The sequence below is a fragment of the Vanellus vanellus genome, assembly GCF_965231255.1.
Source record: "Vanellus vanellus genome assembly, chromosome: 3".
Taxonomy (NCBI): domain Eukaryota; kingdom Metazoa; phylum Chordata; class Aves; order Charadriiformes; family Charadriidae; genus Vanellus; species Vanellus vanellus.
In genome coordinates, this window is record NC_138907.1 from 63,955,369 (window position 1) to 63,980,134 (window position 24,766).

General features: G+C 39.1%; 1 protein-coding gene across 1 annotated transcript in view; it reads right to left on the reverse strand.

Annotated features, from left to right (window-relative positions):
• ARFGEF3 (ARFGEF family member 3) overlaps positions 1 to 24,766 on the reverse strand; it is a gene marked incomplete at both ends in the record, with an annotated part of 88,593 nt that overhangs the window by 40,498 nt on the left and 23,329 nt on the right. The window contains 7 exons of the mRNA XM_082481902.1: positions 660 to 984; positions 3,710 to 3,814; positions 7,123 to 7,201; positions 8,233 to 8,275; positions 9,795 to 9,917; positions 12,221 to 12,352; positions 15,602 to 15,670. Of these exons, the coding sequence (XP_082338028.1) occupies positions 660 to 984; positions 3,710 to 3,814; positions 7,123 to 7,201; positions 8,233 to 8,275; positions 9,795 to 9,917; positions 12,221 to 12,352; positions 15,602 to 15,670 (876 nt within the window). The remainder of the gene's footprint in view (positions 1 to 659; positions 985 to 3,709; positions 3,815 to 7,122; positions 7,202 to 8,232; positions 8,276 to 9,794; positions 9,918 to 12,220; positions 12,353 to 15,601; positions 15,671 to 24,766) is intronic.

Consider the following 24,766-nt stretch of genomic DNA (forward strand, 5'->3'; position numbering starts at 1 on the left):
AGTGACTGTGTAGTGTTAGGAGAGATCTTCAGACACAGAACAGCCTAGGTATGCAAAGCTAGAACAAAAATCCTCTAAGAGAGATCACTGTTCCTACAAATTATGTAAGTTGCCTCGTGTTCCACAACATGAGAAGAAAGCCACACATGTGAAATGGAAGAGCCCACAATTTCAGCTGCTGGTCAAAGAAGTCTCACAGTACTCCAGTTCTAGTGCTGTCAGAGGCACTGGACAAGAAGCCAGAATGGACTGGTTTTGACATGGCCACTTAAGACATTGGCAGCTTCTTTGTGGCTATTCTAACAAAACTCAAGAAAACTGTATTTCAAAATCCTGGCACGTAATCAAAGCATATATTCACTTTAATGCCTGCAATACTACACTGTGAGCATGAATGTCTCCTTCTAGCAAGAGCAGAGTAGGGAAAGATGCCAAAGAAGTTGAGAACTGGATCACTCTTCTGTATCTCACCCAAAAGAGCAGTCATGACTCAGTGATAAGATCTGCTCTGTGCAGTACCACAGCATGAACACTGACGGAGTTGCCATAGCAGCTTGCGTTATGAAGACAAATATAGCTATTATGACTTTGTAAAACTAAAAATATTTGTCAGAGAGGCTTTGATGTAACAGCTGTGCTCTGAAAGGGCAATATCCTACCTCCTTCATAATTTTGATGGCTTCTACTCGGTGCTGAGGTGGTGGGTAAAGCAACATCCGGTGATAGAGAGACTGCAGCACCGGCTTCATGGATTCCACTGACCCCACCAGTCGAACCAGTTCTGCTGCAATATAATATATGGTCCGTGCAACGGGCCCACTGAGGGCAGGTGCTGTGGAGGAACAACCTGAACCCCGGCCATGATCAGAGATCCCCGAAGAAGGTGAATCAGCCTCAAGGCAGATGCTGCTGTGGGCAGAGGTGATAGTTTTGTCATGGATTGGATTTCCCAGGATTACTACTAGGGCTGGACACAGTTGCTTCCTGAGAAAAAGAGAAAATCAGCAGATGGTAACTGGAAAAAGATAATCTCACAGGAACAGACTGAAAATAGCCCACGGTTAAATGAGATGCACACTCTTGTTTTAATGATCAGTCAACAGCAGTGGTTAGATAGAATAACAAATTACATCAGGCTTTTTTCATCTCCCAAGCATCAGCATGCTAGCACATATGGAAATACTTTTGGGGGCTTTATAAACAAGGTACTGATTTTGCAAGTTGTTGCTGCACAGTGCTGCCTTTGACAGGATATCATGCCTGCTTCTTTCATTGGCTGCAACATATCGCGAGGTAGAAATTCTAGGTTTCTAGTGCCAAGTGTTTCTTCTTCAGTCCAACTTGGGAGCTTTAAAAAAACCTGACCAAACAAAACCTAATCTATGTTAACTAGAAGGCCTGATGTTCCATCACTGAACTGCACATATTTTACACTACATGCATTTTAGTAAGCACCCTTAGTTGTGAACCTCTGTTTTGCTGGCTTTTGAGAACACAATTGAAGCCCTTTACAGTAACTCAAATTGTGCATTTTAACTCCTCATATGCCACTATACACTAAAAACACCATCCTTCCTTCCACTATCTTTCTGCATGAACACTCAAGTTAAGTGATTCCACACCAGTACATCATTCTTCTGTGGAACCGGAGCCAAAACCAACTCAGCACCTTGCTCTATTAGCTATTATTTCAGCTTTGCACTCACACACTTGACATTTTACTTCAGTCTGTGAGACCCTAATTTAAAAAGACAAATACTGCATGAGAATGCAGTCCCAAACTTGGTTTTCACCCACATGCCTCAGAGGTTCAGCTGGCGCCTAGAACAAGCACCCCAGGACAAGTAATGATTCAGCATAAAAAATAACACATCCTCATAAGTAAGTACATCTTATTTTCTCAAGATTCTTATGCAGCCCAACTTTCATTGCTTCTCTTAACACGCTTGCTAAAACAGGTTGGCTTCCTGAAGTCCCAGAATGAAAAACAGCCTTTAATCAAACATCAGATAATGACTTTGCTTATTCCATTTCTTTCTCCAATCAGGTACTCTTCAAAACATACCAATTTACTGCCTAAGAAACGTGCCTGCCTCAAAGCAGGCATAATCACAGGCTGTAAGAGCAACATATTCCTCACACATCCTAGTCCCATCAAAGTGCTTCTGTATCAAACTATAGAGAACACAGTCAGAATAACACAGAGCTAAAACTTCTCTGTCTGCTCCCTTCTTTATCTTCTGTTGAGAACTGACGACACAATGCCAGCCAGTGCATATAGGCAACAGCTCCGTAAAGAACAAAGACAATTATCAGTTTGGTTCACAACTTCACTAGACAGCTAATGGATTACTGTGTACTTATACTGCTATGTATTCAAAATGACGTTTGCAGTTTAAACTGTTTCATGTCTTCCTAGTGTTTTCCCCACACACGCTTCATCTTAAGCATGTAGCTGGAGGATGCCTATTCCTTGGCAGCAATTCCAAGAAGTCCTGCCCCTGATGGCTTGCCCTCACGATACACAGTTACAAATACAAACACCTGTAGATTTGCAGTGTAAACTGGGTCACCAAAATGATGTAAATTAAAAATAAAATAGGAAGTGTTTTCTTTTAACCAAGATCATTGCAGTGATCTTGCTTATAGGATGGCCCCACAGTCAGTCACACAAGCACAAACAAAGGGCTGGGTGAAATTCAAGGGCAGAAACTTATGAAATGGGTTTGCCATGAAAAAGAGAATTCTGCCCTTACGTTAGAGCTCCCAGAGGCCTCAGCACAGGGTCCCTGTGCAACACTGCCAAGTGTTACCAACCTGAAGACCTCCCTGTCCAGCAGCCACTGATTCTCCTGGGACAGCAAGGGAAGTTATGGGTACCTCTACATGTTGCATCCTTAGAATTGGGCCCAAGTCAAAGACTTCAATTTCAAAAAATACCAGGCACAAGAAACACATTTGCTATTAACAGTCACATGTATCTTTTCTTAACGCAATCACATGCCAAGGTCACAGGATGGGCATGGATTGCAAGGAACTGCATATTAGTTACATTCTTGCTTTATTACTATAACTCAGTTATCCATATACTATTAAAAAAGCACTATTGCAAACAAGAAAAGGGAAAAGGATTATTTCAGGTCTTCTGAGGTGATGGTTATCAAACAATTTAGAGGTAGATACGAACACTAAAGACGTCAACCCTTTCTGGTGAAGTGCATTAAAAAGAGTATTTCTTCATATAGTGGAAGGACCATGAAGACCATTTAGCCTCAGTCCTTATATGATGCAGGTCATAAGCATTTCTGGTCACGAATACACCATCTGACATTAATTTTGCTTATCTTCTTGTATTACTGCATCAGACCAGTAAGAATCACTACAGCACCCTCCAGCACTACGCAGAATGTTTGTGTGTTTAACGCCACACACAATTCTGAACTATAGCAGAAAGCACAAGAGATTTTCAGTTCTGGCTAAACGTATTAGACTTCATTACAGTGACAATTCACTACAGGGATTTAATGTGCTAGCTGAGCACGAGGTCCTAACAAATCTTGTACGAGGCACAGAATGAACTGATAGTAGGTTAACAGCAAGCTTTGCTCACATCTGGAGATTTATTACAGATTTCTTTGCATGGGTGAGGGGAGAAGGTCCTTTTATACTTACAAACTGAATATTTGCATTAGTCTTCAGATGTACTCACCATATGAGATCAGTGAATCCTTTGTGCTGGTGCATGCTGGGGGAGGAGCTGTTTAACATGGAGAGGATGCACTCCAAGTAAAGAAGCTGAAGTTGCCGATTGTCACTGGCAAAGAGAAAAGATGCCATTCACATCACATTAAAACAAAGATTATTTAATTTGCTAAAAGAACTACGTTCTTTCACTTGAATATTATATCTCAATTTACAGTAGTGATTTATTTTGCTTCTTTGTATGGATTTAGAATCGTGTGATCACCTTTGTCATCCCACTTATTTTGTATCGAACACATGCAGTGATCTACTACCTTTTGTAATAGAAAGAAAATAGATTTAATTAATCAAATTTCACAGTGAGGAATTAAAAAAAAAAACCTGTGTGGTAAAAAAGAGGAAGAGAACAGAAGTAATTATTCAAATTCAATCTAAAAACTTGAGGAGGAAGGAACCCTTAGACAGAGGAAAAGGAGACAAACAGAAGACTTGACTATTGGATAGTTTCTTCAAGCAATCTGAAGGGAATTTAGACTGCTCTCTTCTCATTATTTTTTCTATTTTCTTGGTGACAGCCACAATGGTCAAAAGTCAATGTCTACAGGCAGAAAGTTGTGTGATGACATAGCTAACTCTCAGGGTCTTGCCAGTTACTCTGTCCAAACCATAAACACAACATGAGCTTCAGGAGAAGGAACATGAAAGATCCTGTGGACACCTGAAACTGATGCACTTGTTATGTACAATGTGCTTGTACCTACTCTCAGAATTAGCTGTGGATTCAGGAGACAAGCAGGCTGAAGTCTGCCTTACAAAAGGAGCTCCCCATGCCAACTGCACTCACATTCTGCTTTTCATTCCTAAAAAGACTAGGATTCAATCGTTCTTTTTTGGTCCAAGATGAGAGCTGGAGGAATGTATTTTCTGATGTATGATTGTAGGTAAAGGAAGCTGTAAAGAATGGATTTATCTTAACTGAAATTAAGGAACAAGAAATTTCTGCTCTTCCATCACTGCCTGAATCCCTTTTGTTCGTGTAGATGAATTTTCTTCCAAGTAGAGCAGTACCTGTTTCACATCCCATGCAGAAAATAGCAAATCCCAAGGCTCGAAGCTAGATTTCTAACTCTGTGCTATAGATGGTTTAAAACTGCTATCTGGTTATATATTTTAGAGGTGACAGCCTTATCCTCACAACAGTCCACACCTGTGTCTGGAAAGATGCACACATTCCAGATACAACTGCCTTCTTTCCCGACAGCTTTTCTTACAATGCACAGGACGTCCCTGCAGGCTTGATTACTCTGATCCCGCTCACTACCAAATTATTTTCATGCAGGTAAGAAAAGAATATTGCACTCCTGCACACCTCAGCGTAGCTGTTGTGTTCATATCACTGCTGCCACGAATTCCAGAGTCACCAAAGTCCCAGTGGTCCCGAGAAAAAAATTCACCTCCCTGAACTCTTCCTCATCACTCATAGCTGTGCTTCCCTCAAAACCAAATTCTAATAAGCTTGAAATTCAGAAAGAGGGATTAATCTTCAGACTAAGAAATTAGAACAGGCAGTATAGAATACTAAAACCTCACTTCACTGACCTTGACGTTAGAAAGTTAAGTTGCTACCAACAAAGTGTTTTGAAGGAGATACCACAATTAGCCTTGAAAGAAATAAAGGCTTTTCATTCATGGAGTTAGGTCTTAAATTTCATTAGGATGGCTTGTTAATTTTCCTCAGATTCAATCTGAATTCTTTACTGTGCTTTGCTCATAATTAGAGATAATAATAGTCTAGGTACATAATTATAAGCATGAAGTAAATCATGGCTCAGTGAATATTTTTAAGTTCTCTGAATTCCTTATTGTACTACAGGATGCACCAATCTGTTATAATTCAATACAGTTTAATGGGGAGCTGGGATTGCAGATAATTTTTTTAAAGACTTCCAGTGATTTTGAGAGATCCTATCAGGTAGTTTAGTTTTGATATTTCGTAACCAGTAATTCAAAGTGATTATCATTTGGTGGACAATATTTATCAGGTGATAGCTTCACATGTGGGCAAAATCTGACACAAAGAATTGATCGTTCAGCTAGTTTTGCTACTTGCTCTTTTTTGATACACACTTTTGAAGATCTCTTCATGTTGTCCTGTAACTATGCACACAACTAAAAAACCATAATAAATATTCCTTTAGAAGATTCAGAAACACGCTTTTGTCTTCCCAAATGCTGACACTGATTAAACAATGCTAAGTCAGGCACTCTTCCCATTCAAATCTTGCTGTAATTAGGGACACTTATGGGAGGAAAGTCTACAGAAGAACTGTGCACAAAGACATCTGTGCTGTCTTCGGCTCTGGTAGTTCCTAAGCTATAATCTTCCTGAAAATGGTAGAGTATATAAAAGGAGGTACTCATGCATGCTTGTTTTGTATTTCTCCCATTGCCACGAGTTCATCACAGGCTACTTTCAGAGACATACAATCCAACCAAAGAGACAATGTTACGCTACATTTAAAATAGTTTCAGATTGGCTTGTTCACTACGGCTCAGGTGATTTGCAACTGGCAGTAGTAGCAAGTTAAATCTTACTTTACTGATACAGAAACAACATCCTCAAATAAGAACTTACTTTTCCTTTACAACTTTCAAAGTATTTCCAGCTTGCTATATTGCTATTTTTTAAATAACTACTGTATAACGTTTGCATTGCTTTTAGTTGGTTTGTCACCTCTCTAACACTTAAAGCTTCTTTGGCTCATTTCTTAAAAGACCATTAGTCAAGCCATGCTAGAACACCACAGTAAGCAGTTTTTAACTCATGAGTAAGTATTTACTGTTACAGTACTGGGCAACAAGAGACTCTAGTATTTTAATGCAGTGTAACACCCTATTACTGGCCATAATAACTGCATTTTAAAAGTCAAGCTCAAGCATTTCCAAGTAGGTAGAGTGTATGATATTCCTAAATTTAAGGAATGCTTTTGTAATGCAAATTATTTTAATTGGATAAATGCTGCCATTCCAAGATGGACATATTAATTCATTCTGCATCTTAAATGTTTGTTAGGTTTTTCCACATCTCCTGTAACTGTTGTTCTCTCTACAATGGTTGCTTTCAAGCCAGAAAAGAAAAATTCTCCTTTAACAAGTATTTTGCTGCTGTATGGGAGTTACTTATAGATGAGATTTACTGGAAGCTCTTTAAAGCTGAACAGTGTGCAGGAAGGCAAATTAGCTTCTCATCTCAATTGATGATTAAATTAATGCATCACGAACAATACTTCCTCCAATAAACTCTTAATTTAAGCACAGTTTTGCTCCATAGTCCCAGAACTACAACAGTACAATCACACCTATCAGCAACACTCTCAATCTCCCGGTAATAAATTCAAATTATAAACTGAAATAACTCACTTTATGACAGCCTGGAGCTTCTCACAGAGCACAGTGAGGACAGATACAACATCATCACAAAGAGACTCAGCTGAAGTACCTCCAAAAAGGACAAAGATCAGAGGCATTACATATGCACAGCTGGATTACAACCTCAATTCACTGCATAGACTTTCAGAGCTGGTCAGAGCTTCTAAACAATCAGCAGCGCTGCCAAAATTCATAGAGAAGAAGCAGTAGGAAAAGTCCTAGATTGGAAAGTGATCTCCACACAATGAAAAAGCAGTAGTATTAAATCCAGAAACAGCATTGATTGCTTACATGCATTTACAGAAGGTTATCTGAAATCCAATTAAGATAATAAAGTAAGTATACAAATAAATAACAAAAAAGGACCGTCTCCAGTACTTCTACATGGCAGCTAAAATTTCCATATCTCTTCCTGCAGTTTGTCTCTGCTACACAGCTTCTGATGTCTGATCAGGTTCTGATCTTAAAAGAGGATGCATGTATACTTCAAAGATTTTAGCCTCCATTCACACAAGTTCTCCTGCAGAAATCCAGTAAGAAGGTCAAAAGCAGGGACTATTTTTACCTATCAGGGAAGACGTTGGAATTTAAGCCAGAATGGGAGTAGAAAAAGATTCTCTTGCAAAACAATCATTTGGCAAGCACGAACAGACCTTCACTAGTGATGCGCTTTCAAAAGCTGCCACTACATAAACCGCGTCTCTGGCCTGAAGTACAATAACACAGTAATTTCCAGATTCCATGTCCTGCTCCATGAATCTGCTTCAATTTAGGAAGTAAAGCCATTTACTAAAACTTTCTCCGGAGCACTGAAACTTCTTAATAACAGAAGTTAGCACCTTGAAACAATCATTCATTCCTATGTTGAATGCAATGCTGTTACCATGGTCCAAATGAAGACACGACTGAAAATATCAGGAACTAACACGGATGTCTCAGTTCCTACCACAGGTAACACAGAGAGCATCAAGCTATGGAGACGGTAAGAAATCCTGAAAATGCAATTGCTGTGACATCAAACAGCACTGTGCTAATGAAAGAAGAGTGAAGAATAAAAAAAGATGTATTAGAAGGAGTCACTAAAAAAAGTGTTACGAATACCTTGACTCTTGAATTTCTGCAAGGTGTCATGGTTTTCAATTGTCTGTTGAGGAAAGACAAAGGTGGTGTAATTGGTGCAAGGGGTAGAAAAACACTGTAGAAGTAATTCTTTAACAGCAGAACGTTCTTAACAAATCCATGTCCTCTATCTGTTTTGGGTTTTGTGTTTCTTAGGTTTTTAAGTGAAGCTTTTGCAAAACACTTTAAAAAATTCCTTAAGATCATTTAGATCTAAGGGACTCAGATCTCATTGAGCTGAACTCGGATGTGTAAGTCCTAAAAAACCTCAGTAATAACTAGGCATGTAAGTTGCATTGAAAGTAACTGAGAGGAAAGCACAGTTTAGATTTCACAAAGTACTTAGCAACCAAAATCAATTGAGCATTAGAGAGTTTATCACATTGTCATTATTAATGTTACAGTGCCGATACAATTAATGGCAGTCAGGAAATGGAAACCACCTCTCACATCATTTGGTTCAGCTGCCATATAGGATTCTTCCAATCAGTTCACAAAGGGGTCAAGCCAAATTCTCCTCTCAAGCATCAACAACAAAATGCCAGCAACTAAATCCAGCTCTCATATACTTTTCACCTACTCCTCAGCTAAGAGCAAAACTAACAAAATTAAACTTTCAGACCCAAACTGAAATTTCAAAACTACTGGGTTTGGTTTGGGTGAGTTTTTTTGGTAAATATTTTGGCTAATAAAATGAACCTATTAGCACAGACAGAAGATAAGCTTAAGTAAACCAATTAATTCTGTTCCACAGCTGCTCATTAGGATAAAAATAATCCAGTCTAATAATCCCAAATAGAAGTGATCATCTTAACCCAAAACAGATGCAAGGAAAATAATCTGTACAACTACAGTCCTTAAAATTTCCTAATAAACAGAAACTGACTTTTACAAATAGTAATTTTGATAATATAATATACAAAGCAGCACGAATGAATATAAGAAGCCAATGTAATTTCACACGCACCCAGAACATTTACAGCTTTGCTGACAATGTGCTGGGATTTCATCCAAACAGCTCTCATGGATTGTAATAATACAATAAATACAATTATTTTTTTTTGCTAACAACTAAGCAAAGAATTTTGTGAGCTTAAACTACCTTCTACAAAAAAGTAGAAGAAAACCCCTCAATTATACATTCCTTAGTTGAGAATTTGTTTTGTTTATGTAAATATTTGTCATGAAAAAAACTTTTGGCAAAAGGATTTCAATGAACCTTAGGAAAACAAGCAAACAAAATAAAGAATAGAAAAGGAAAAGGCCAAGGCAGCCTGACATCAGAACAGAGCCTCCTTTGTTTACTGGAAGGAGAAAAATATTCAGCCAAGTAGAGCTGACAACGTGAGAGCTGTGTTTCCGATAGACTGCTCTGAGGCAGGCACAGAGTGAGAGCCCCAAAAAGCTTTTAAACAGGATTAATTGTGGAAGTGTCAAGTAAAAGCCATAAGGCACAACAAGCCAGTACAATACACTGCATTCAGAGAAACAAAAAGGTATGCAGCCATGGACATGGAACTATTTGTTGATGCCAGAAGGCTCACCATATTTTCTTGCTTTTGTCGTAACTGTAAAGTCAAGTCACTCAACATTTGGCTGAGGGTTGCCCGCACAGCGGTGTTAATGCTCCGCTGGTGACAGCTAGATACATATGTCTCAATGCAAACCTGATGAGGAAACAAGATAGCAGCACATAGATATGAACTGTAACTTACCAGTAACACATTTTAGGAGGATACCAAGGTCTCTCACATACAGATAGTCAGCCTTCCTTACGACTCTATATTGCTTTATTAGCACATGAAAAGTTTTCAGCAACACAGAAACTGCGTAAATAGCATCTAAAAAGCATGCAATTCATCAGTTAGTCTCACAGCTGCAGGAATGGTAAGGCAAAATTGGTAAAGTCTTTCCCTTCTGTCAAACCCAAGTGATTTTGGCACTTGCCTTGCTCTGTAGGTAACTCCCTAAATGCTGCTTTGGTTGTTTCATTTTTAGATACCTCTTCGTAACTGTCACTCTGCAAGTCTGTAATTGCAATGTAAATACCCTGCTATTCTTTAAGGTTGTTGCTTCTATTGTATAGGTATTTGCCATTTTTTCTACAATTAATTATCATATACTGCAGCACATCCGAAAGCCTTTGAAGGCCTTTCCTAACACAAAAAAATACACTAGAGTTTTACCATAAGTAACACAAATGACTGCCTGTGAATAACTGCCAATCAACCCGAGGGCTCCTCAGCTCAGAGGTCCTATGGGAGCCAAGGTAACAATGAATGAACACTGATGGATCATCCAGTTCCCAGCCCCATGCCCAGCTGCTTGTGTTTTTTTTCACACTGTGGTGTGACCAGAATTGTGCTTGACTTTTGCCCCCAGATGACGTTACACAAAGAGTTGCCAAAGCATAATGCAGCTCGGATCCTGGGGACGGCACACTGCAGAATGCAGTTTCTATCCTTGATCAGATTTTTGGTGGGAGGTGTTGGTCTCTATAAGAGCTGCTGTAACTGTAGTAACCACTGCAACTACTGCACAGTTACTACTAAGTGGGTAACAGTCTTGATGGAGCCGAGTGGGTTTCCAACAGAACCATACAATACAATCTTCTCAGACTGTGATCCGAAGTTTTGGTCCTTTGGCCTACACTGAGCTTCATCATTAACAATAACTGTAAAAAAAATATTAAATTACTATTCACATATTTTCAGTCTTTGTGGTTTTATTCTGCCATGGTTCAGATATATAGCTAGTGAGAAGAACCTTTAATATAGACCCAAATATCTGTGAAAAAAATAAATATAAATACATAGTATAAATGATATGCAGAAGGCGTATACACAAATGCATCTGGTGTACTTTTTTGAATGAGAAGGATAATACATGATGTAAAGCCATGTTTATAGTTCCTAACGAGCATGAGTTTTTAAGAGGGAAAAAATAAAGTGCTCTGATTAGACAAGCTAATCGGTATTGCGACGGGCACATGGACAAGACTCTTGACTGATTGCAACTCCTACTGAAATGAAACCAAGCTATTCCATTGACTAACAAAGAAAGGCCGTGGGCTTGAGGCCGAGTTTAAGATGAACATGTTGCTGGCACACTTCTGCATTTGTTACAGTGGAGTGGAAAACAATATAGATATGTTCCTAAGATTCTTTTGACCTCCTCACTTTGGGCAACCTCACATCTCAGCATTTCAATAAAGCCACAAACACAAGAAAACATGACTGAGTTTCCTGGATACAAACTGTATCTTAAGTGAGTGATCTAAGACGTCATACATAGAAGCTACTTAATTATGGCTCTTGCCTTATTTTCCCTTATTTCCCAACTACACTGAAAGATAGCATTCCAGAGCTTTTCAGGTATGTATGTATATCTCTTGTTATCTCATGCTAGAAACACTATGCAAATGACAAACTGAGCCTATCTCCTTTGACAATACACTAGAACAGGTTACAGTTATATGCAATGGCAGGACGTAAGGGACCAAATTCAAATTAACAACATACCTCATTCTTGATGCTCTTTTTCAAGATTCCAAGATCTCTCCAAATGATACCCCCCAAACCCAAGGAATTTTATTCAGCTTGAGGTCAATGATGAAAATGGTCTTCTAAGTCAAAAGAAAGCCTGGACCAACTCTGCCCATCATTCAGCTATCACCTGAACTCCAGTGGATGAAAAATCCTAGCGCCTGTTAATCACGTACAGCCTTTTGCAGAGGCCAAACCATTCCAGTGCTGCTGAGATCATTCTCTTGAGTTGTAAGTCTTTTTCTGCAGTATCTGAATTAATTGACAAAATACCGTTCTTAGAGGTAGGCTGACTTTCTGGAAAGAGTGTAGTTGATACCTCCTTTTTCTCTCCCCTCCCCATGCCAGCTAATGAGCAACAGTACTGTCCATTTGAGCTCCAATCTTACGGAAGGCCTGTGTTTTAAAACGGCTGGGCAAGGTACCTTTTGAAAAGCCACTGATGACGAACCACCAATAAAAATGTGAGAGCTCAGGGCCCCGAGGAGGTGTGCAATGGACATTTTGATCATTTCATGCATTCGGGGACTTCCAGCTCTATGGCATGCAAAACACAACTAAGAGCAAAACACAGAAGGGTTAGCCAGTGAAACACAACAGAGTCAAACAAAACAAACCTCCAAAAGGTAGATGGAAGTAACAAATACACACATAAAAACAGGCAACATCATGAACTAAACTTTCTTGCAGGGGTCTAGGCAAGCATGGGAAGGTGCACACAGCAAGATTTAGTCTGTTTTCAACGCTATTAATACTGAAGCCACAAAATACAGCACTCTTCACATTGGATGCTTCCTGAATTTGAGCTGACAATATTCACAAAGATTTGGGGTGCCATTATTCTGTACACATGAATTCAGAACGAATAGGCAGTGCAAAATGACCAGACTGTAGCCTTGTTTGTCCAGAGAGAGTCCTCAGAGAGTTCTACCAGTCATGCAGGCAGCACCTTTCCAATTCTGCAGTGGCTCCGCTTTGCTACAGAGGGCAGGCTAGGAAAACTAAGGGACTGACTTGGAGAGAAATGGCAAATAGCAGGGGCACTGTAGCAGAAAGCTGCTCTCAGCCACCTTTCCCTTTGAGCAAGTCAGAACAATAAATGCTGAGGCTAAGTAAATGCTGAACTCAGAAATAATTTTCTGTTTCCTACTGCAGAATTCCTAACTTCCTAACTGAAGAATTCAGATACAAAGGCATACTGGTCCAGCTGTTAAAGTCTTTGCATAACCTAAAACCTGGCCTGGAGGAACCTGAGGAAGCATATATGTGCCTGGTGGGACTTGCTGATTAGAAAGACTGGGACATTCACTGAGGCCATATTTTCTCAAGGAATGCGGGGAAAATAGCTGTACCTCCAAACATTCCACATAGAAACACACATGCTCTGTAATACAGCTTGTTCCAATTCCCTGAAGGACATGAAAGTCTTTGTTTGCTTTGCCGGTGCATTTCATCAGCCTGCATCAGAGCTCCCGTTCACTTTAACAGAAAAAGGACAAACTACCATTGTGCTAATTGCTCCAGCTCTGGAGTCCTCAGCACAAGAAGGACATAGACCTGTTGGAGCAGGTCCAGAGGAGGGCCACAAAGATGATCAGAGGGCTGGAGCACCTCTCCTATGAGGAAAGGCTGAGAGAGTTGGGGTTTTTCAGCCTGGAGAAGAGAAGGCTCCGGGGAGACCTTACTGCAGACTTTCAGTATCTAAAGGGGGCCTACAAGAAAGCCGGAGAGGGATTTTTTACAAGGGCATGTAGCGATAGGACAAAGGGTAATGGTTTTAAACTAGAAAAGGGTAGATTTAGATTAGATATCGGGAAGAAATTTTTCACTATAAGGGTGGCGAGGCATTGGAACATGCTGCCCAAAGAAGTTGCAGATGCCCCATCCCTGGAAGTGTTCAAGACCAGACTGAATGGGGCTTTGAGTAACCTGGTCATGTTGGAAGTGTGTCCCTGCCCATGGCAGAGAGGTTGGAACTAGATGATCTTTAAGGTCCCTTCCAATCTAAACCATTCTGTGATCTTATGGTTCTATGAATTTGTACCACTATACTAGCAAAGTTTTTTTAAGAGCCAGTCTAGCCTTTTTGGAATGAAAGTGAAGTGCAACTACAAGAACAGAGGAGTTTAACTCCAATCTATGAAATAAAACTGCCATTTTCAGGATGCTTTAAATTAGTAACAGCACTGTTGTTATCCAAATTTACAGAGAGAACAGAAAACATGATTTCTGATACAGCTTATAACACACAGACCATGATTGATTGACCATTTTCCCCCAGTCTTAGGCAGTGCTTTTAAAGATTGAAGTCTGAAGTGTTTAGAGCCATTAAATACTTTTCCCAGCAAGTATTTTGTCTAAGCTAGAGCTCTTTACCTACAGGAAAGAGATGTACTAAGTTGAATTCATCAGCTCTTGCCTTGCATGTTAAAAAGTCTGATGAGAAAAACTGCAGCAGGGGAAACTATTTGTCTTTTCTTCATTTTGGGATACTGACCTAAACAGGGTTTAGTAAAACTTAAAAAGTTGTGGCTTGGTCTAAATACCAATTCAGTTCATCTTTGCTGCAGCATCTACAGGTTGGGCTTACAAAGACCTCCAAAAATAGCCATACCTTATCATCTCACACAGAACACGACAAATCAAAGTCTAAGCTGTGCAGGACATCTGGAATGATTACTACTTTTTTTATCCTCTATATGTTATATACACAAACTGTTTATGTTGTATCGCTGCCTTTTAAAGCTTATTTGTTACAAACTGGTAGCTGTTTTCTTTGGTTCCCTCTAATCCCTACAATCCCCTTCTCAGGTTGCAACACGACAATGTAAGATCAATTTTATTACTAAATTTAGAAAATACTGTAACTTCCAGGTAAAGAGAGCTATTTTCACATGGGATCTTTCTGTTTTGGTTTTCTGTTGGGTTTTTTTTTTGTTTGTTTGTTTTTTTTTTGTTTTTGTTTTTTTTTAAACAAACCACCCAAAATACCAAAACCTGAGAAGGAATACGTTTCTAAATGTCTACATACACTTGGAGTGTAGGACATGTATACAACCTTCACATTGCTCCATGGACATTAGCTCTCCCCATATCACATTAACAATATAATTTTATAATATGTTCTGCATACAACAGCATGTGATGCGCAGGAGCATCTTCTCTAACCTGAACAAACAGCCCCGTGGCTTGCTACACACTGTACTAAAAATAGCACCCACCTACAAAGGCTCATTTAATAGACCTGTGGGTATGTTTTTCTACAGCCAAAGCTCCTTTACAATTTAATTCAGATGAAAATCTAATGGAATAAAGGGAGAAGAGTAACAAATAGCACCAGGACAACACCGTACACCTAGGGCTGTAATAAATCTTTGCAAGGCTAACAAGGGACACTGTGGCGCTTGTGCTAACATGGCACATTATGGCCTACACACCTCTTTTGAGGAAACTTTGTTAGTTTTAGACTTGCACCAGGTAAGGAATCAGCACAGTGCTGTTTTATAAGGAACTCAAGGAAATTTTTCTATTGCAAAAGGCAAAGTAAAGTAGATATGAAGAGCAGTAAATGTGCAATGTTGTAATGTATAATTGTCAGTCATTTTCCAAAAGTGCTTTCCCATGCAAGCCCACCAACCCTGCCCAGCTTGCAACTGTTTCTTCACAGTAGACATAAGGGAATACCAGTCCTTAAGACAGTAATTGTGATTTGGATTAATTCAGTTTCAGGGTACACAGGGAAGACACACTCTAGGTAGCAGGGGAAGGTTAAGTGACACAAGCAATGGTACGACAGAGGCACTTACCTCAGCAATCTTCAACACTGAACTCCCATTCAGCTCAAATGTGGAGGTATAAGTTATACAGAGCAAGACCTTGAATCAAAAGAGAGGGAAGAAGGAAAAAAAATTAAATTTCATCCATTATTGCCTCCCTTCCCCACCCATGTGCTTTTAGCCATGGATCCTTCCATTTTTAGAGCAGACACCAGAAGCTTCTTAGCACAACGTGTTAATGGGATAAAGGAGATGGCACAATCAAGTTCTTCCTCCTGAGAAGCTGCAACTGTTGGCCCCAGAGGTACAGCCCAATGGATTATTTATCATTGTCTCCTACGTCTGGCCGTGGAGCGAAAGACAATCCAGTGATCAACTCTGGTCTTGGACACGATAGAAAGAATCCATTCATAATTTAACCACAAGCTTTGCATGATTTACAATCAGTCCTTCCATTCACTTCTATTAGCATAACAAAGGAGGAAGGAAAAAATGCATACAAGTTATTACTTAGGTGACACAGATACTTATGTATTATGTGAAACAAGCCGCTAATTACTGCTTGACATGAGGATTTCCCAGCCTACGATATTTCCAGTAAGTGTACTTACTATAGTCATTTGATAACCAGCAGCTAAATAAGAATTCATACACCCCAATTCATGAGGGAAGGCTTGTCCAGTCTTGAACTCAGCAGGAGGAGTAAGAAGTAAAAGCCCTGTCCAATATCTTACTTTGAAGAGAAGGGGAGTGGGAATGTGATGTGATCTACTGTGGGTAGTGTCTAAACTACTAGCCAGTCTCGCAGCCAGCTGTTGGGCCTCACCTTCTCAGCTGTTAACTACCCTGGAATTTTATTGACATTTCTAATAGTTGTGAGAGCTCAGCAGCTCGCTAAAACAATATATTCCATATTTAAGGAAAAAAACTGTGATTTGTAACCTCCATACACTGCTGTGTAAAACACAGGTGTAGCACACAGTTCAGAAACCCAGAGACAGACAACTGTCACCTCCCAAGGACAAATCTCTTCTTATCATGCTAAGACTAATCTTATTCAGTGGTTTGCGTGTCCTGATTTCCCCTACTTGTAAAACCTTGTTTGCTTCATGTGACTTTCTGCTCTCTTATACCATCTTGCCTTGTACTGGTTGTTAATACTTAACGCTTTCCACAGATCAAAAACTGGAAGCCATATACCACGATACATGGAAGTACACACCAGTTTAAGCATTATTATAAGTCCTTGCGCTTTTTTTTTTTTAATTTCCTACCTTTACAGAACTGAACCATGAAAAGTTAGCAATTACATGCCTAATTTTTTGTGTCACAAGTGCCAATAACTTGCTTGTAACAGGTGAATGATAGAAAAGTCAGACATCAAGTGCAGTAAGGAAGGGATGATCAAAACCCTGCTATGAAGCAGTAGGGAATTTCAGCAAAAAGACTGTTAAGTTTTGACTGCTACTCTTTGTATAAAATGAGATCTAGCAATCTACTAGCTAGAGAAAGGGTATATGAGCAGATGTGATCAAATCACAGAAGCACAAGAAGTTATCAGCCAGCATATTCTTGGCTTACTGCTCTCACTACAGTCTTTCCTCACAAATCATTTATGAAATCTGAAAGATGGTCTCTGACCAACGCACAAGATTGTTCTCAGCTATGATTTCCATCAGCGCCACTGCAGGGCTCATTTACAGTCTTGGCAATGCTCCAGACACTCAAATTGCATGTCTTCCCATTTACATGGAACAAACAGGAAAACAGCAGGCTTCTCTTTGAGATTACTGGATGAAAAATGGGATTAAAACCAAACAAAACCGTAATGATTCAGATCCACTAAAAACACTGAGTCTCCAGACAGTATATCCCACAGGCTGCTTAACTACCCATGACACTAACTCAAGGAGCCTGTATTTAGAAGAAAATAAAGAGGAAAAGAAAGATAGGTTTTCTTGTGCAATGACATTTTGTTTTCGCAACCACTGATAGTGGAAGTAGAAACAAAAATACAAAGCAATTCCTAATAACACCTTCAGTACAAAACAAAATTGAAAATCAGCTTTTACTGTGTGTTACCAATCTTAATTGATATGGACTGTAAAACACATTTAACAAATGTATTTTTTTTTAAAAAAAAGAAGGAACTTCCATGACTGTAGAGATAGTTCCAAAGTCACACAACCTCCAGGATGTTTTAATTGGCTTCCATTATCTTGCAAATATCCGGATGGAATCACATTTCCATAAATGGCTTATCCATAATGAAAGTATTCATTTTAATTACTGCTGAAGCTCTGAGTGTCATGGAACAAGAAATACAATTCCTACTCCCAGGACACCCACGTACCAACTGTAGTATAAGAATGTTTGCATGGACAGTTTTCACAATAAGTAGAAACAAAGAAAACCCAAATCAAAACAGGAAAAGTGCTTCTGATTATATGAGGGTCAATTGACATAAAATGCACAGGATTTGAACTGCAATGTAATTAAACTGACATTACAATGTCTATCCCAAACTTTAAGAGAGGTTTCTTAAAAAAAGAAAAAAGGGAACATTTTTAGATTGTAAGACTGCTAAGTGTTGCTAGCCAAGTTCCCCAAGCATTTAGCACACATTTGTAGTAAAAAGCGATTCTCACATTGAAGAGCTCATGGTGGAGTCACATCAAGTCAACAAGGTGTGTAAAAAAGGAAGCAATATCCCCCAAGACAGAGAAAGAGGGAAAAGGTACAAAACTTAAAAGCAACTGTAGTCTATCATCACCTGAGGATGCTTCAGCAATTCACTGCATTTAAGTGCCAAGTCCAACATCCATATGCTACTGCTATCCTTTTTCTATTCCAGCACTCAAAGTCCCATTGGCAAAACCCTCTGACCGTTCTTGTTCCTCCTAGTTGGGATGCACATAGCAACTTTAGTCCTTAGAGTGCTGAGTGTTGCAGCCACCTCCAATCCCTTTGTGGTATTCATAAAGGAAGCCTTTCCTGATTGACTTCACTTGCAGATCGTAAACTTGGATGTAATGTATGCTTGGATGATTCTTAAATCCTCCCCCTGCAGGAGAAAAATCCCAGCCAGAAGACAAGGCAGAATGACCCTTTATCTCATTCACTAGTTTGACATTTAAGGCAGTCATCCACTATCTCTGCAAAATAGTTTGGACAGGACGTGTCCTCCTATTTAGCAGAGTAACTAGTAACCTGCTCATGTAGCACTCCTTGGCCTTGAAGGAAAACAAGGGCAACAGAAAGGAAGAGCATTAATGAATTCATGTACATTGTGTCACCATGTATCACTGTACAAACCAGCAGATTTTAATTATGGAGGGAAAGGAAACAGTGTCTTCCATGAATCAGTAAACCCATAAAAATGCCTTGCTATCACCAGCAATTTGGGCTCAGCATTACAAATACACCAGGGCTTCAAACAAAAGGACTGTATCTGGTGTAGAAGAGCCTCACACATTATCAGCGGTGACATGCTGAATGCTCCCAGAAGACCATGCCCATTAGTTCACTAGACTAAAACAGAACTACTGCTGAACACTATTTACGGTGGCATGAAACCAAGTGAAACTTCTGCTTATGTAGTGCAGTTGTAGAAGGGAAAGAAATGATTTAAAGCAATTGCTCAATAGATATTTAACAGGTTCTCTTAACAGCTGTGACAAGGGCTTTTATCTTTAGAATTATAACACTTAAAGGCAGGGAAGATTAATAAAAGGGCTGACTACCACTGCTAGGATGGTATTCCCCACTTCACAGGTTACAGGCTGTTTAGGTATACTGCATTGCTTTACAAGTTAGAAGATACGTATCCGAGTAAACAAAACTGAAAACAGAGAAACACAAAACCGAAAAATACCAACAAAAAGTTTAAAGAGTGTAAAAAACCCAATGATTAAACCTCTAATACTCCTTTTCTCATTAAAGAAAAAGGACATTTTTAAATGAGAGATTCAAATAGAACAGTCATGAAATAAATTGCTATTTGGTCTGCTCAGAGTGCTTGGAGCCTCCCCTTAAATAAGAGTGGGTAGAATTATATATAAGGCAAAGAAACAAAAATGCAGAGAAGAGAAAGACCATCACCATAAAAAATTTAAATAGAAGAGTAGTAAAACCCCAAAAGAAAGAAAATTATACAAAGGAAATTTTGACTGAAGCATTTTTAAAATAAACACAAACTAAAAAAACCCCCATTGATCTACTTAATGACTATGCAAAAACAATAATAAGTGTTTTTAAGGCAATCGTTTTACATACTGATGAACATAAGTAATTTTTTTTCCCATGCTACAGACGATGTTGGTTTAAAAAGGAGAAAAGAAAGACAGTATAATAGAGAAGAAGTTATAAAAGAGGGGAAAGGCCAGGAAAGGAAGGAAATTAATGCTCACTCATTCATAGTTACTAATGCAAACTGCATGCTCGCGTGATGGGTATTCTACTACTTCTCTTGACACGTGCTGAACCTTGTCTTTCTGCACCAGAATAGTTTGTTCAGTCACTCGGCAAATTACACTAATTGTCCCGAGTGTTACCTGAGCAAAGAAAAGAAATAGATTAAAGCCCCTGCCTCTCAGCTGCACCACCTTCCCTTTGAACCCAATTCTCAGATAAAAATGAAGTTACATGCATCCACTACCAAAATGATCATAAAGGACGTCAACACATGGTGTAAGTAAACCCAGAGCTGCCAAGGAAACAAGAACCAGTTATCCCCTGGAGAGAAAATGTTGATATTTATTCTTGACACCAAGGGAATTTTTTTGACAGGGGAGAGGAAAGACAATTCCCTTATCCTCAGATACAAGCAAGGTTCCACCAAAACTACACCGGGGAAACTTTTTGTGTGGCAATTCCTTTACAACAGCTGATTTAAGATCACTATTTAAAATCACTAGATTAATTGGCAAGAAGATAGCCCAAAGCCAACCTAAGTAGCAGCAACCCACAAGCTGTCTGGCCTACCAGAGGACTGCATCCTGTCTCCTGACCTAAATCCAGCAAAGAGATACTAAAAAACCAGATAAGCCATTTTTGTGATTGCAACATCAACCACCATGCCACCTTAAGTCACCATATTTTTCTCTCTCACAAGAGACACTCATGAGGAGGTCTACGGAAGAGGACCTCCAGGAGCTGTCTGGCAGTGTCAGACAGATTACAGGGACAAATTCTCTCCTCAGCTGCCCCCAGGACCAAATGCTGTTAACAGCTATGGTGGCTGCAGCCCTCACCATGGGAAGCTCATAAGTAGAGAAGATCTAAGCTGGGTGCATGTGGCCTGTGGCACATCTGTGTTATGTAATTGCATGTAAAAGCTATGGCAAGTGACCCTTCCACGCCATGGCCAACTTGGCTAGCAGAACTTGGCACTGTCACCTCCAGTAAGCAATAATGTCTGGCAGCAGGGAAAAGACTAAATGACAATATATGAAAGTTAAAGGGCTTCTATATTTGGTTTTGTGATCATACAAGGTCTTTCCAAGTCACTTTTTCAATGGTTAAGCAATCTCCAGGTTCTTGGTATGTGTCTAAGACTGAAGAATGTCTGTAAGAACTTGTATTTCCATGCCTAACAGGTGTTAAATTATGCTTTCCAGAGCAGGGACTTGCTACTTTCCACTTTGGTACTGGAAAACCTGCACGTATGACCCAATGACTCACTGCTTGCATACGCTGCACAGCACAGATCAGTTCAGTGATAAAACTCCAACACTGCTTAAGTTTCTTTGTTTCTGCAAAATCTGCACTGTTGCAAAAAAGAATGCCAGTCACAAGCACTCCAAAATAACAAAAATCCCTACATGAACAGCAAAATCTGTGCACTATTAACTCTACTTTTGAGCACATATACTGTAATACAGTATTTGATCACAGCGTACCACAGGCTTTTTTTTTTTTCTTCTCCTGATAAACCAGTCACGCATCAGGAAACCCAGATCCATCCATGATTGCAGGAGGAATGACCAGAGCAGACAGGAATCCTGCCCTCTTACCCTTCCCCCGATTGTCTCAGCCTCAGGGTAGAGCATTCCTCAATTGCTGCTTTTTGTGCTCGACCTCAACCACTTTGATTACACCACACTGAGTGGGACAGCTCCGACGGAATAAGCACATTCTCTGTCCGAAAAAAACCTTCATAAACAGCTGAAGGAGCACTGAGAAAGCTAAAAGTTTTGCATTAGAATTTCTCCAGGCAAGAAGCTAAGACTACTTTTCTATCCTGCAAACGTTTTAAGAGACGGGACCAACCCTCCGCTTCAATTTTTAAAACCACATGGCTGCCCAGCCCCACAGAGGTTGTTCAGAGCTATGAACTGGAGCACAAGAAAGGTACTGAGGAAGAATCACAGACCCTGGAAAGAGGTGAGATTTTTGAGATACTGCAATTCGTCACTTTCTGGTTTAGACAGGTCCCATCCAGTATCCATTTGGCCATATCCAGGCCATTAACATTCTCATTCTTTTGTACCCATTAAGGTATTTAATTCAAGACTGCAGTTTCTGCCATGACAACAAGGCATTTAAGAAGCAGGGGAGTTCTTTAATCACAATCTTAATTATAAGTACTAGGCATTTACCATAGTTCTAATTAATTTGGGAAAGGATGAGCTTATCTTGAAACACGCAAGGTAGGTCATTCAATCCATCAGAATTAACCTGGTTACTTATAACTAAGCACACCCATAAAAAATAAGAAGCAAAAGGAAAAAAAAAAACAATGAGAAAAGTAAACCCAAGACAGTCTGGATTTTTAGTTGGCCTACATTACAATTTAGCTTATGAAAAGGCTAAGCGGAAGAAGCACTAAGAACTCTAGCTAGCATTCCTGGGCAGGACTGATCCTAGAAAAGAATCTTATTTACATGACACCATGCAAATTTTTACAGACTCCCCTCTTTGACTGTGCAGACTGCCAACACATCCCTGGATTATGGACTGGACAAAAATCAGTTATTGCTTACCACAGCTCGTATCAGGCACTACTGTTACGAGAACTAATGAACACATTCAGGTGAAACTTTCTCCTACAAGTTTTCAGCATTTTATATTTTATTATTAATATGAATTTTAAACCAATTCTGGATTAAAGCATGCAAATAAAGTTGCATAATGGTTTTTATTTTTCACTTTATTTGAAACATAGTCCTTCTCTGCTCAGAAGGAGACTGGACTGCAATTTATATTGCAAGTCATGTTGAAAAATGTTTGCAATAATGCAGTGCATGAAATATATTGAGGGGAAAAAGTGATCTGTTATTCCAAGATTATATATTGATCAGAATACATAGGTTAACAGCAGTGGGGTTCCTGATTCTCATCCCAATAATGACAGTCTCTCTTCTCCATCTCAGTTTGTCAGTTACGTTTTTACTGTTGCACCAATGAATTCTTATTTTTAATGGGTAGTGAAATCACTCTTTTTACTCCCTTATAAAACTATTATACGTGCCTTGCCTCAAAGAGGCAGCACAAGGAATAATATAGTTTACAGAAACGTTTAAATCCAAGTTGTTTCAGTCCAGCTTCTTCCTCCATTTAATTTTACAGTTCAAGACAAAGCAGAACAGTTGCAAATGATATTCTATTAAGTATTACCAAGTGGTATGTAGAAAGATACATTTCACAAACATGAAAAAAAACAATGAAAAGATACATTTATTTGTGAGAGTTTATTACAGTAATCAGCTCATTTACCAGTATCCAAGAAAAAGGTGCAGAATATCATCATTCACAGAGGCTGGGATTTTACAGTTTTGTTCTGTCCACATTTTTTAATCAAACAGTTCAGAACTACTTTTCAAACACATAATATAATTTGTTCTCTGTCATGGAGGGCCAAAGAAAAAAGTGAATTAGCCCCCCACCAAACCCTCCACATCTTGGAAAAAGGCACTTGGTTGTGCAGAACCTAAACCAGGTCAACCATGATTGTTAAAAAACTAAGAACAAACAAAAAATTGTCCCAAAACTTTCTGCTACTCCTTGTGGATCTTCAGTAGTGACCTTCTCAAGTGCTGACTAATTTGACACCATAACTGGGGCCCTATCAATTAAATTATTTATGACAAAAAAAAAAAAAAAAACAAAGACTAGGAGATAGCTCTTAGTACTTGCAGAATCACTTTGCAACTTTAAAGCATTACGGTAGCGATCTTGGAAAGAACAATTACAAATACCCAACCTAAAGACAGCATTTCAGAGGCAGACACATCTGCCACAGCAGATTTAGCAAGAGTTCATTAAACCTTATTCACATATTAAAAAGACTGACTCCTCACTGAAGCCTACAGAAGAAAACCATAAAAATTTTGCTCGTTAGCAAGCAGTACACCTAACCCACTAACAAATGCAAGTTGGAGTCACTGGTTATAAAACTAATCTTTCCCAAATGAAATAGCTGTTCCCCATGGACAAGAGATAAATAATGGGAATTAGAAGTCTTCTCTCTCTCAAGGCCCTTTGGAAAAATATTGTTTGGTTCCAGAAAATCTTCAAGTCTATTTCATAAAACACCACAAGTAGAATAGCCACAAATACTGTGTGAAGCCTTCTCAGAGGTAGCAAGAAACAAAGGTGGAAGCTCCACGGACAGAAATGTAATATATATTCATAACACATCTAGCATGAATTAGAATACTGAAATAAATACCAAATATTTTAAAAGACACCAAATGAGAAAACTGAGGTTTTTGCTAATGTAATTAGCATCATCCTCGCTTGAAAATTTCTGTCTTGCTAGTTGTAAATTTCTTGGGAAATCTGGGTACAGACCGAACTGAAATGCACTGGATTACATGACACAGCTTTGTTTGTGACAAAAGAAAACAAAAGGAAGCAGGAGAAAGGAAAATTTTAGATGATCAATCATCCTTTCTTTTTAAAAACTACTAGTTTAATGTCAGTACCCATTACATTACAGTGTGCCCGGTTTATCTGGAGAGCTTATTTCTGGGTGAGAACTCATCTACTAATTTCCAATTATTCCTTAAACGATTTTTTGTGTTGTTATTTGAGAATAATGTTATCACAGTTAGATAGAGAGAGAGAGGTACTGTATTATTAAGAAGGTTGTCAACTTACAAATGAAAGTCACCATAACATTAGTGAGAAGGGAAAGAAAAAAAAAAAAAAGTCCTTGCTGTTTTGGATTCTCTCTACCCTACCTACTTCTTT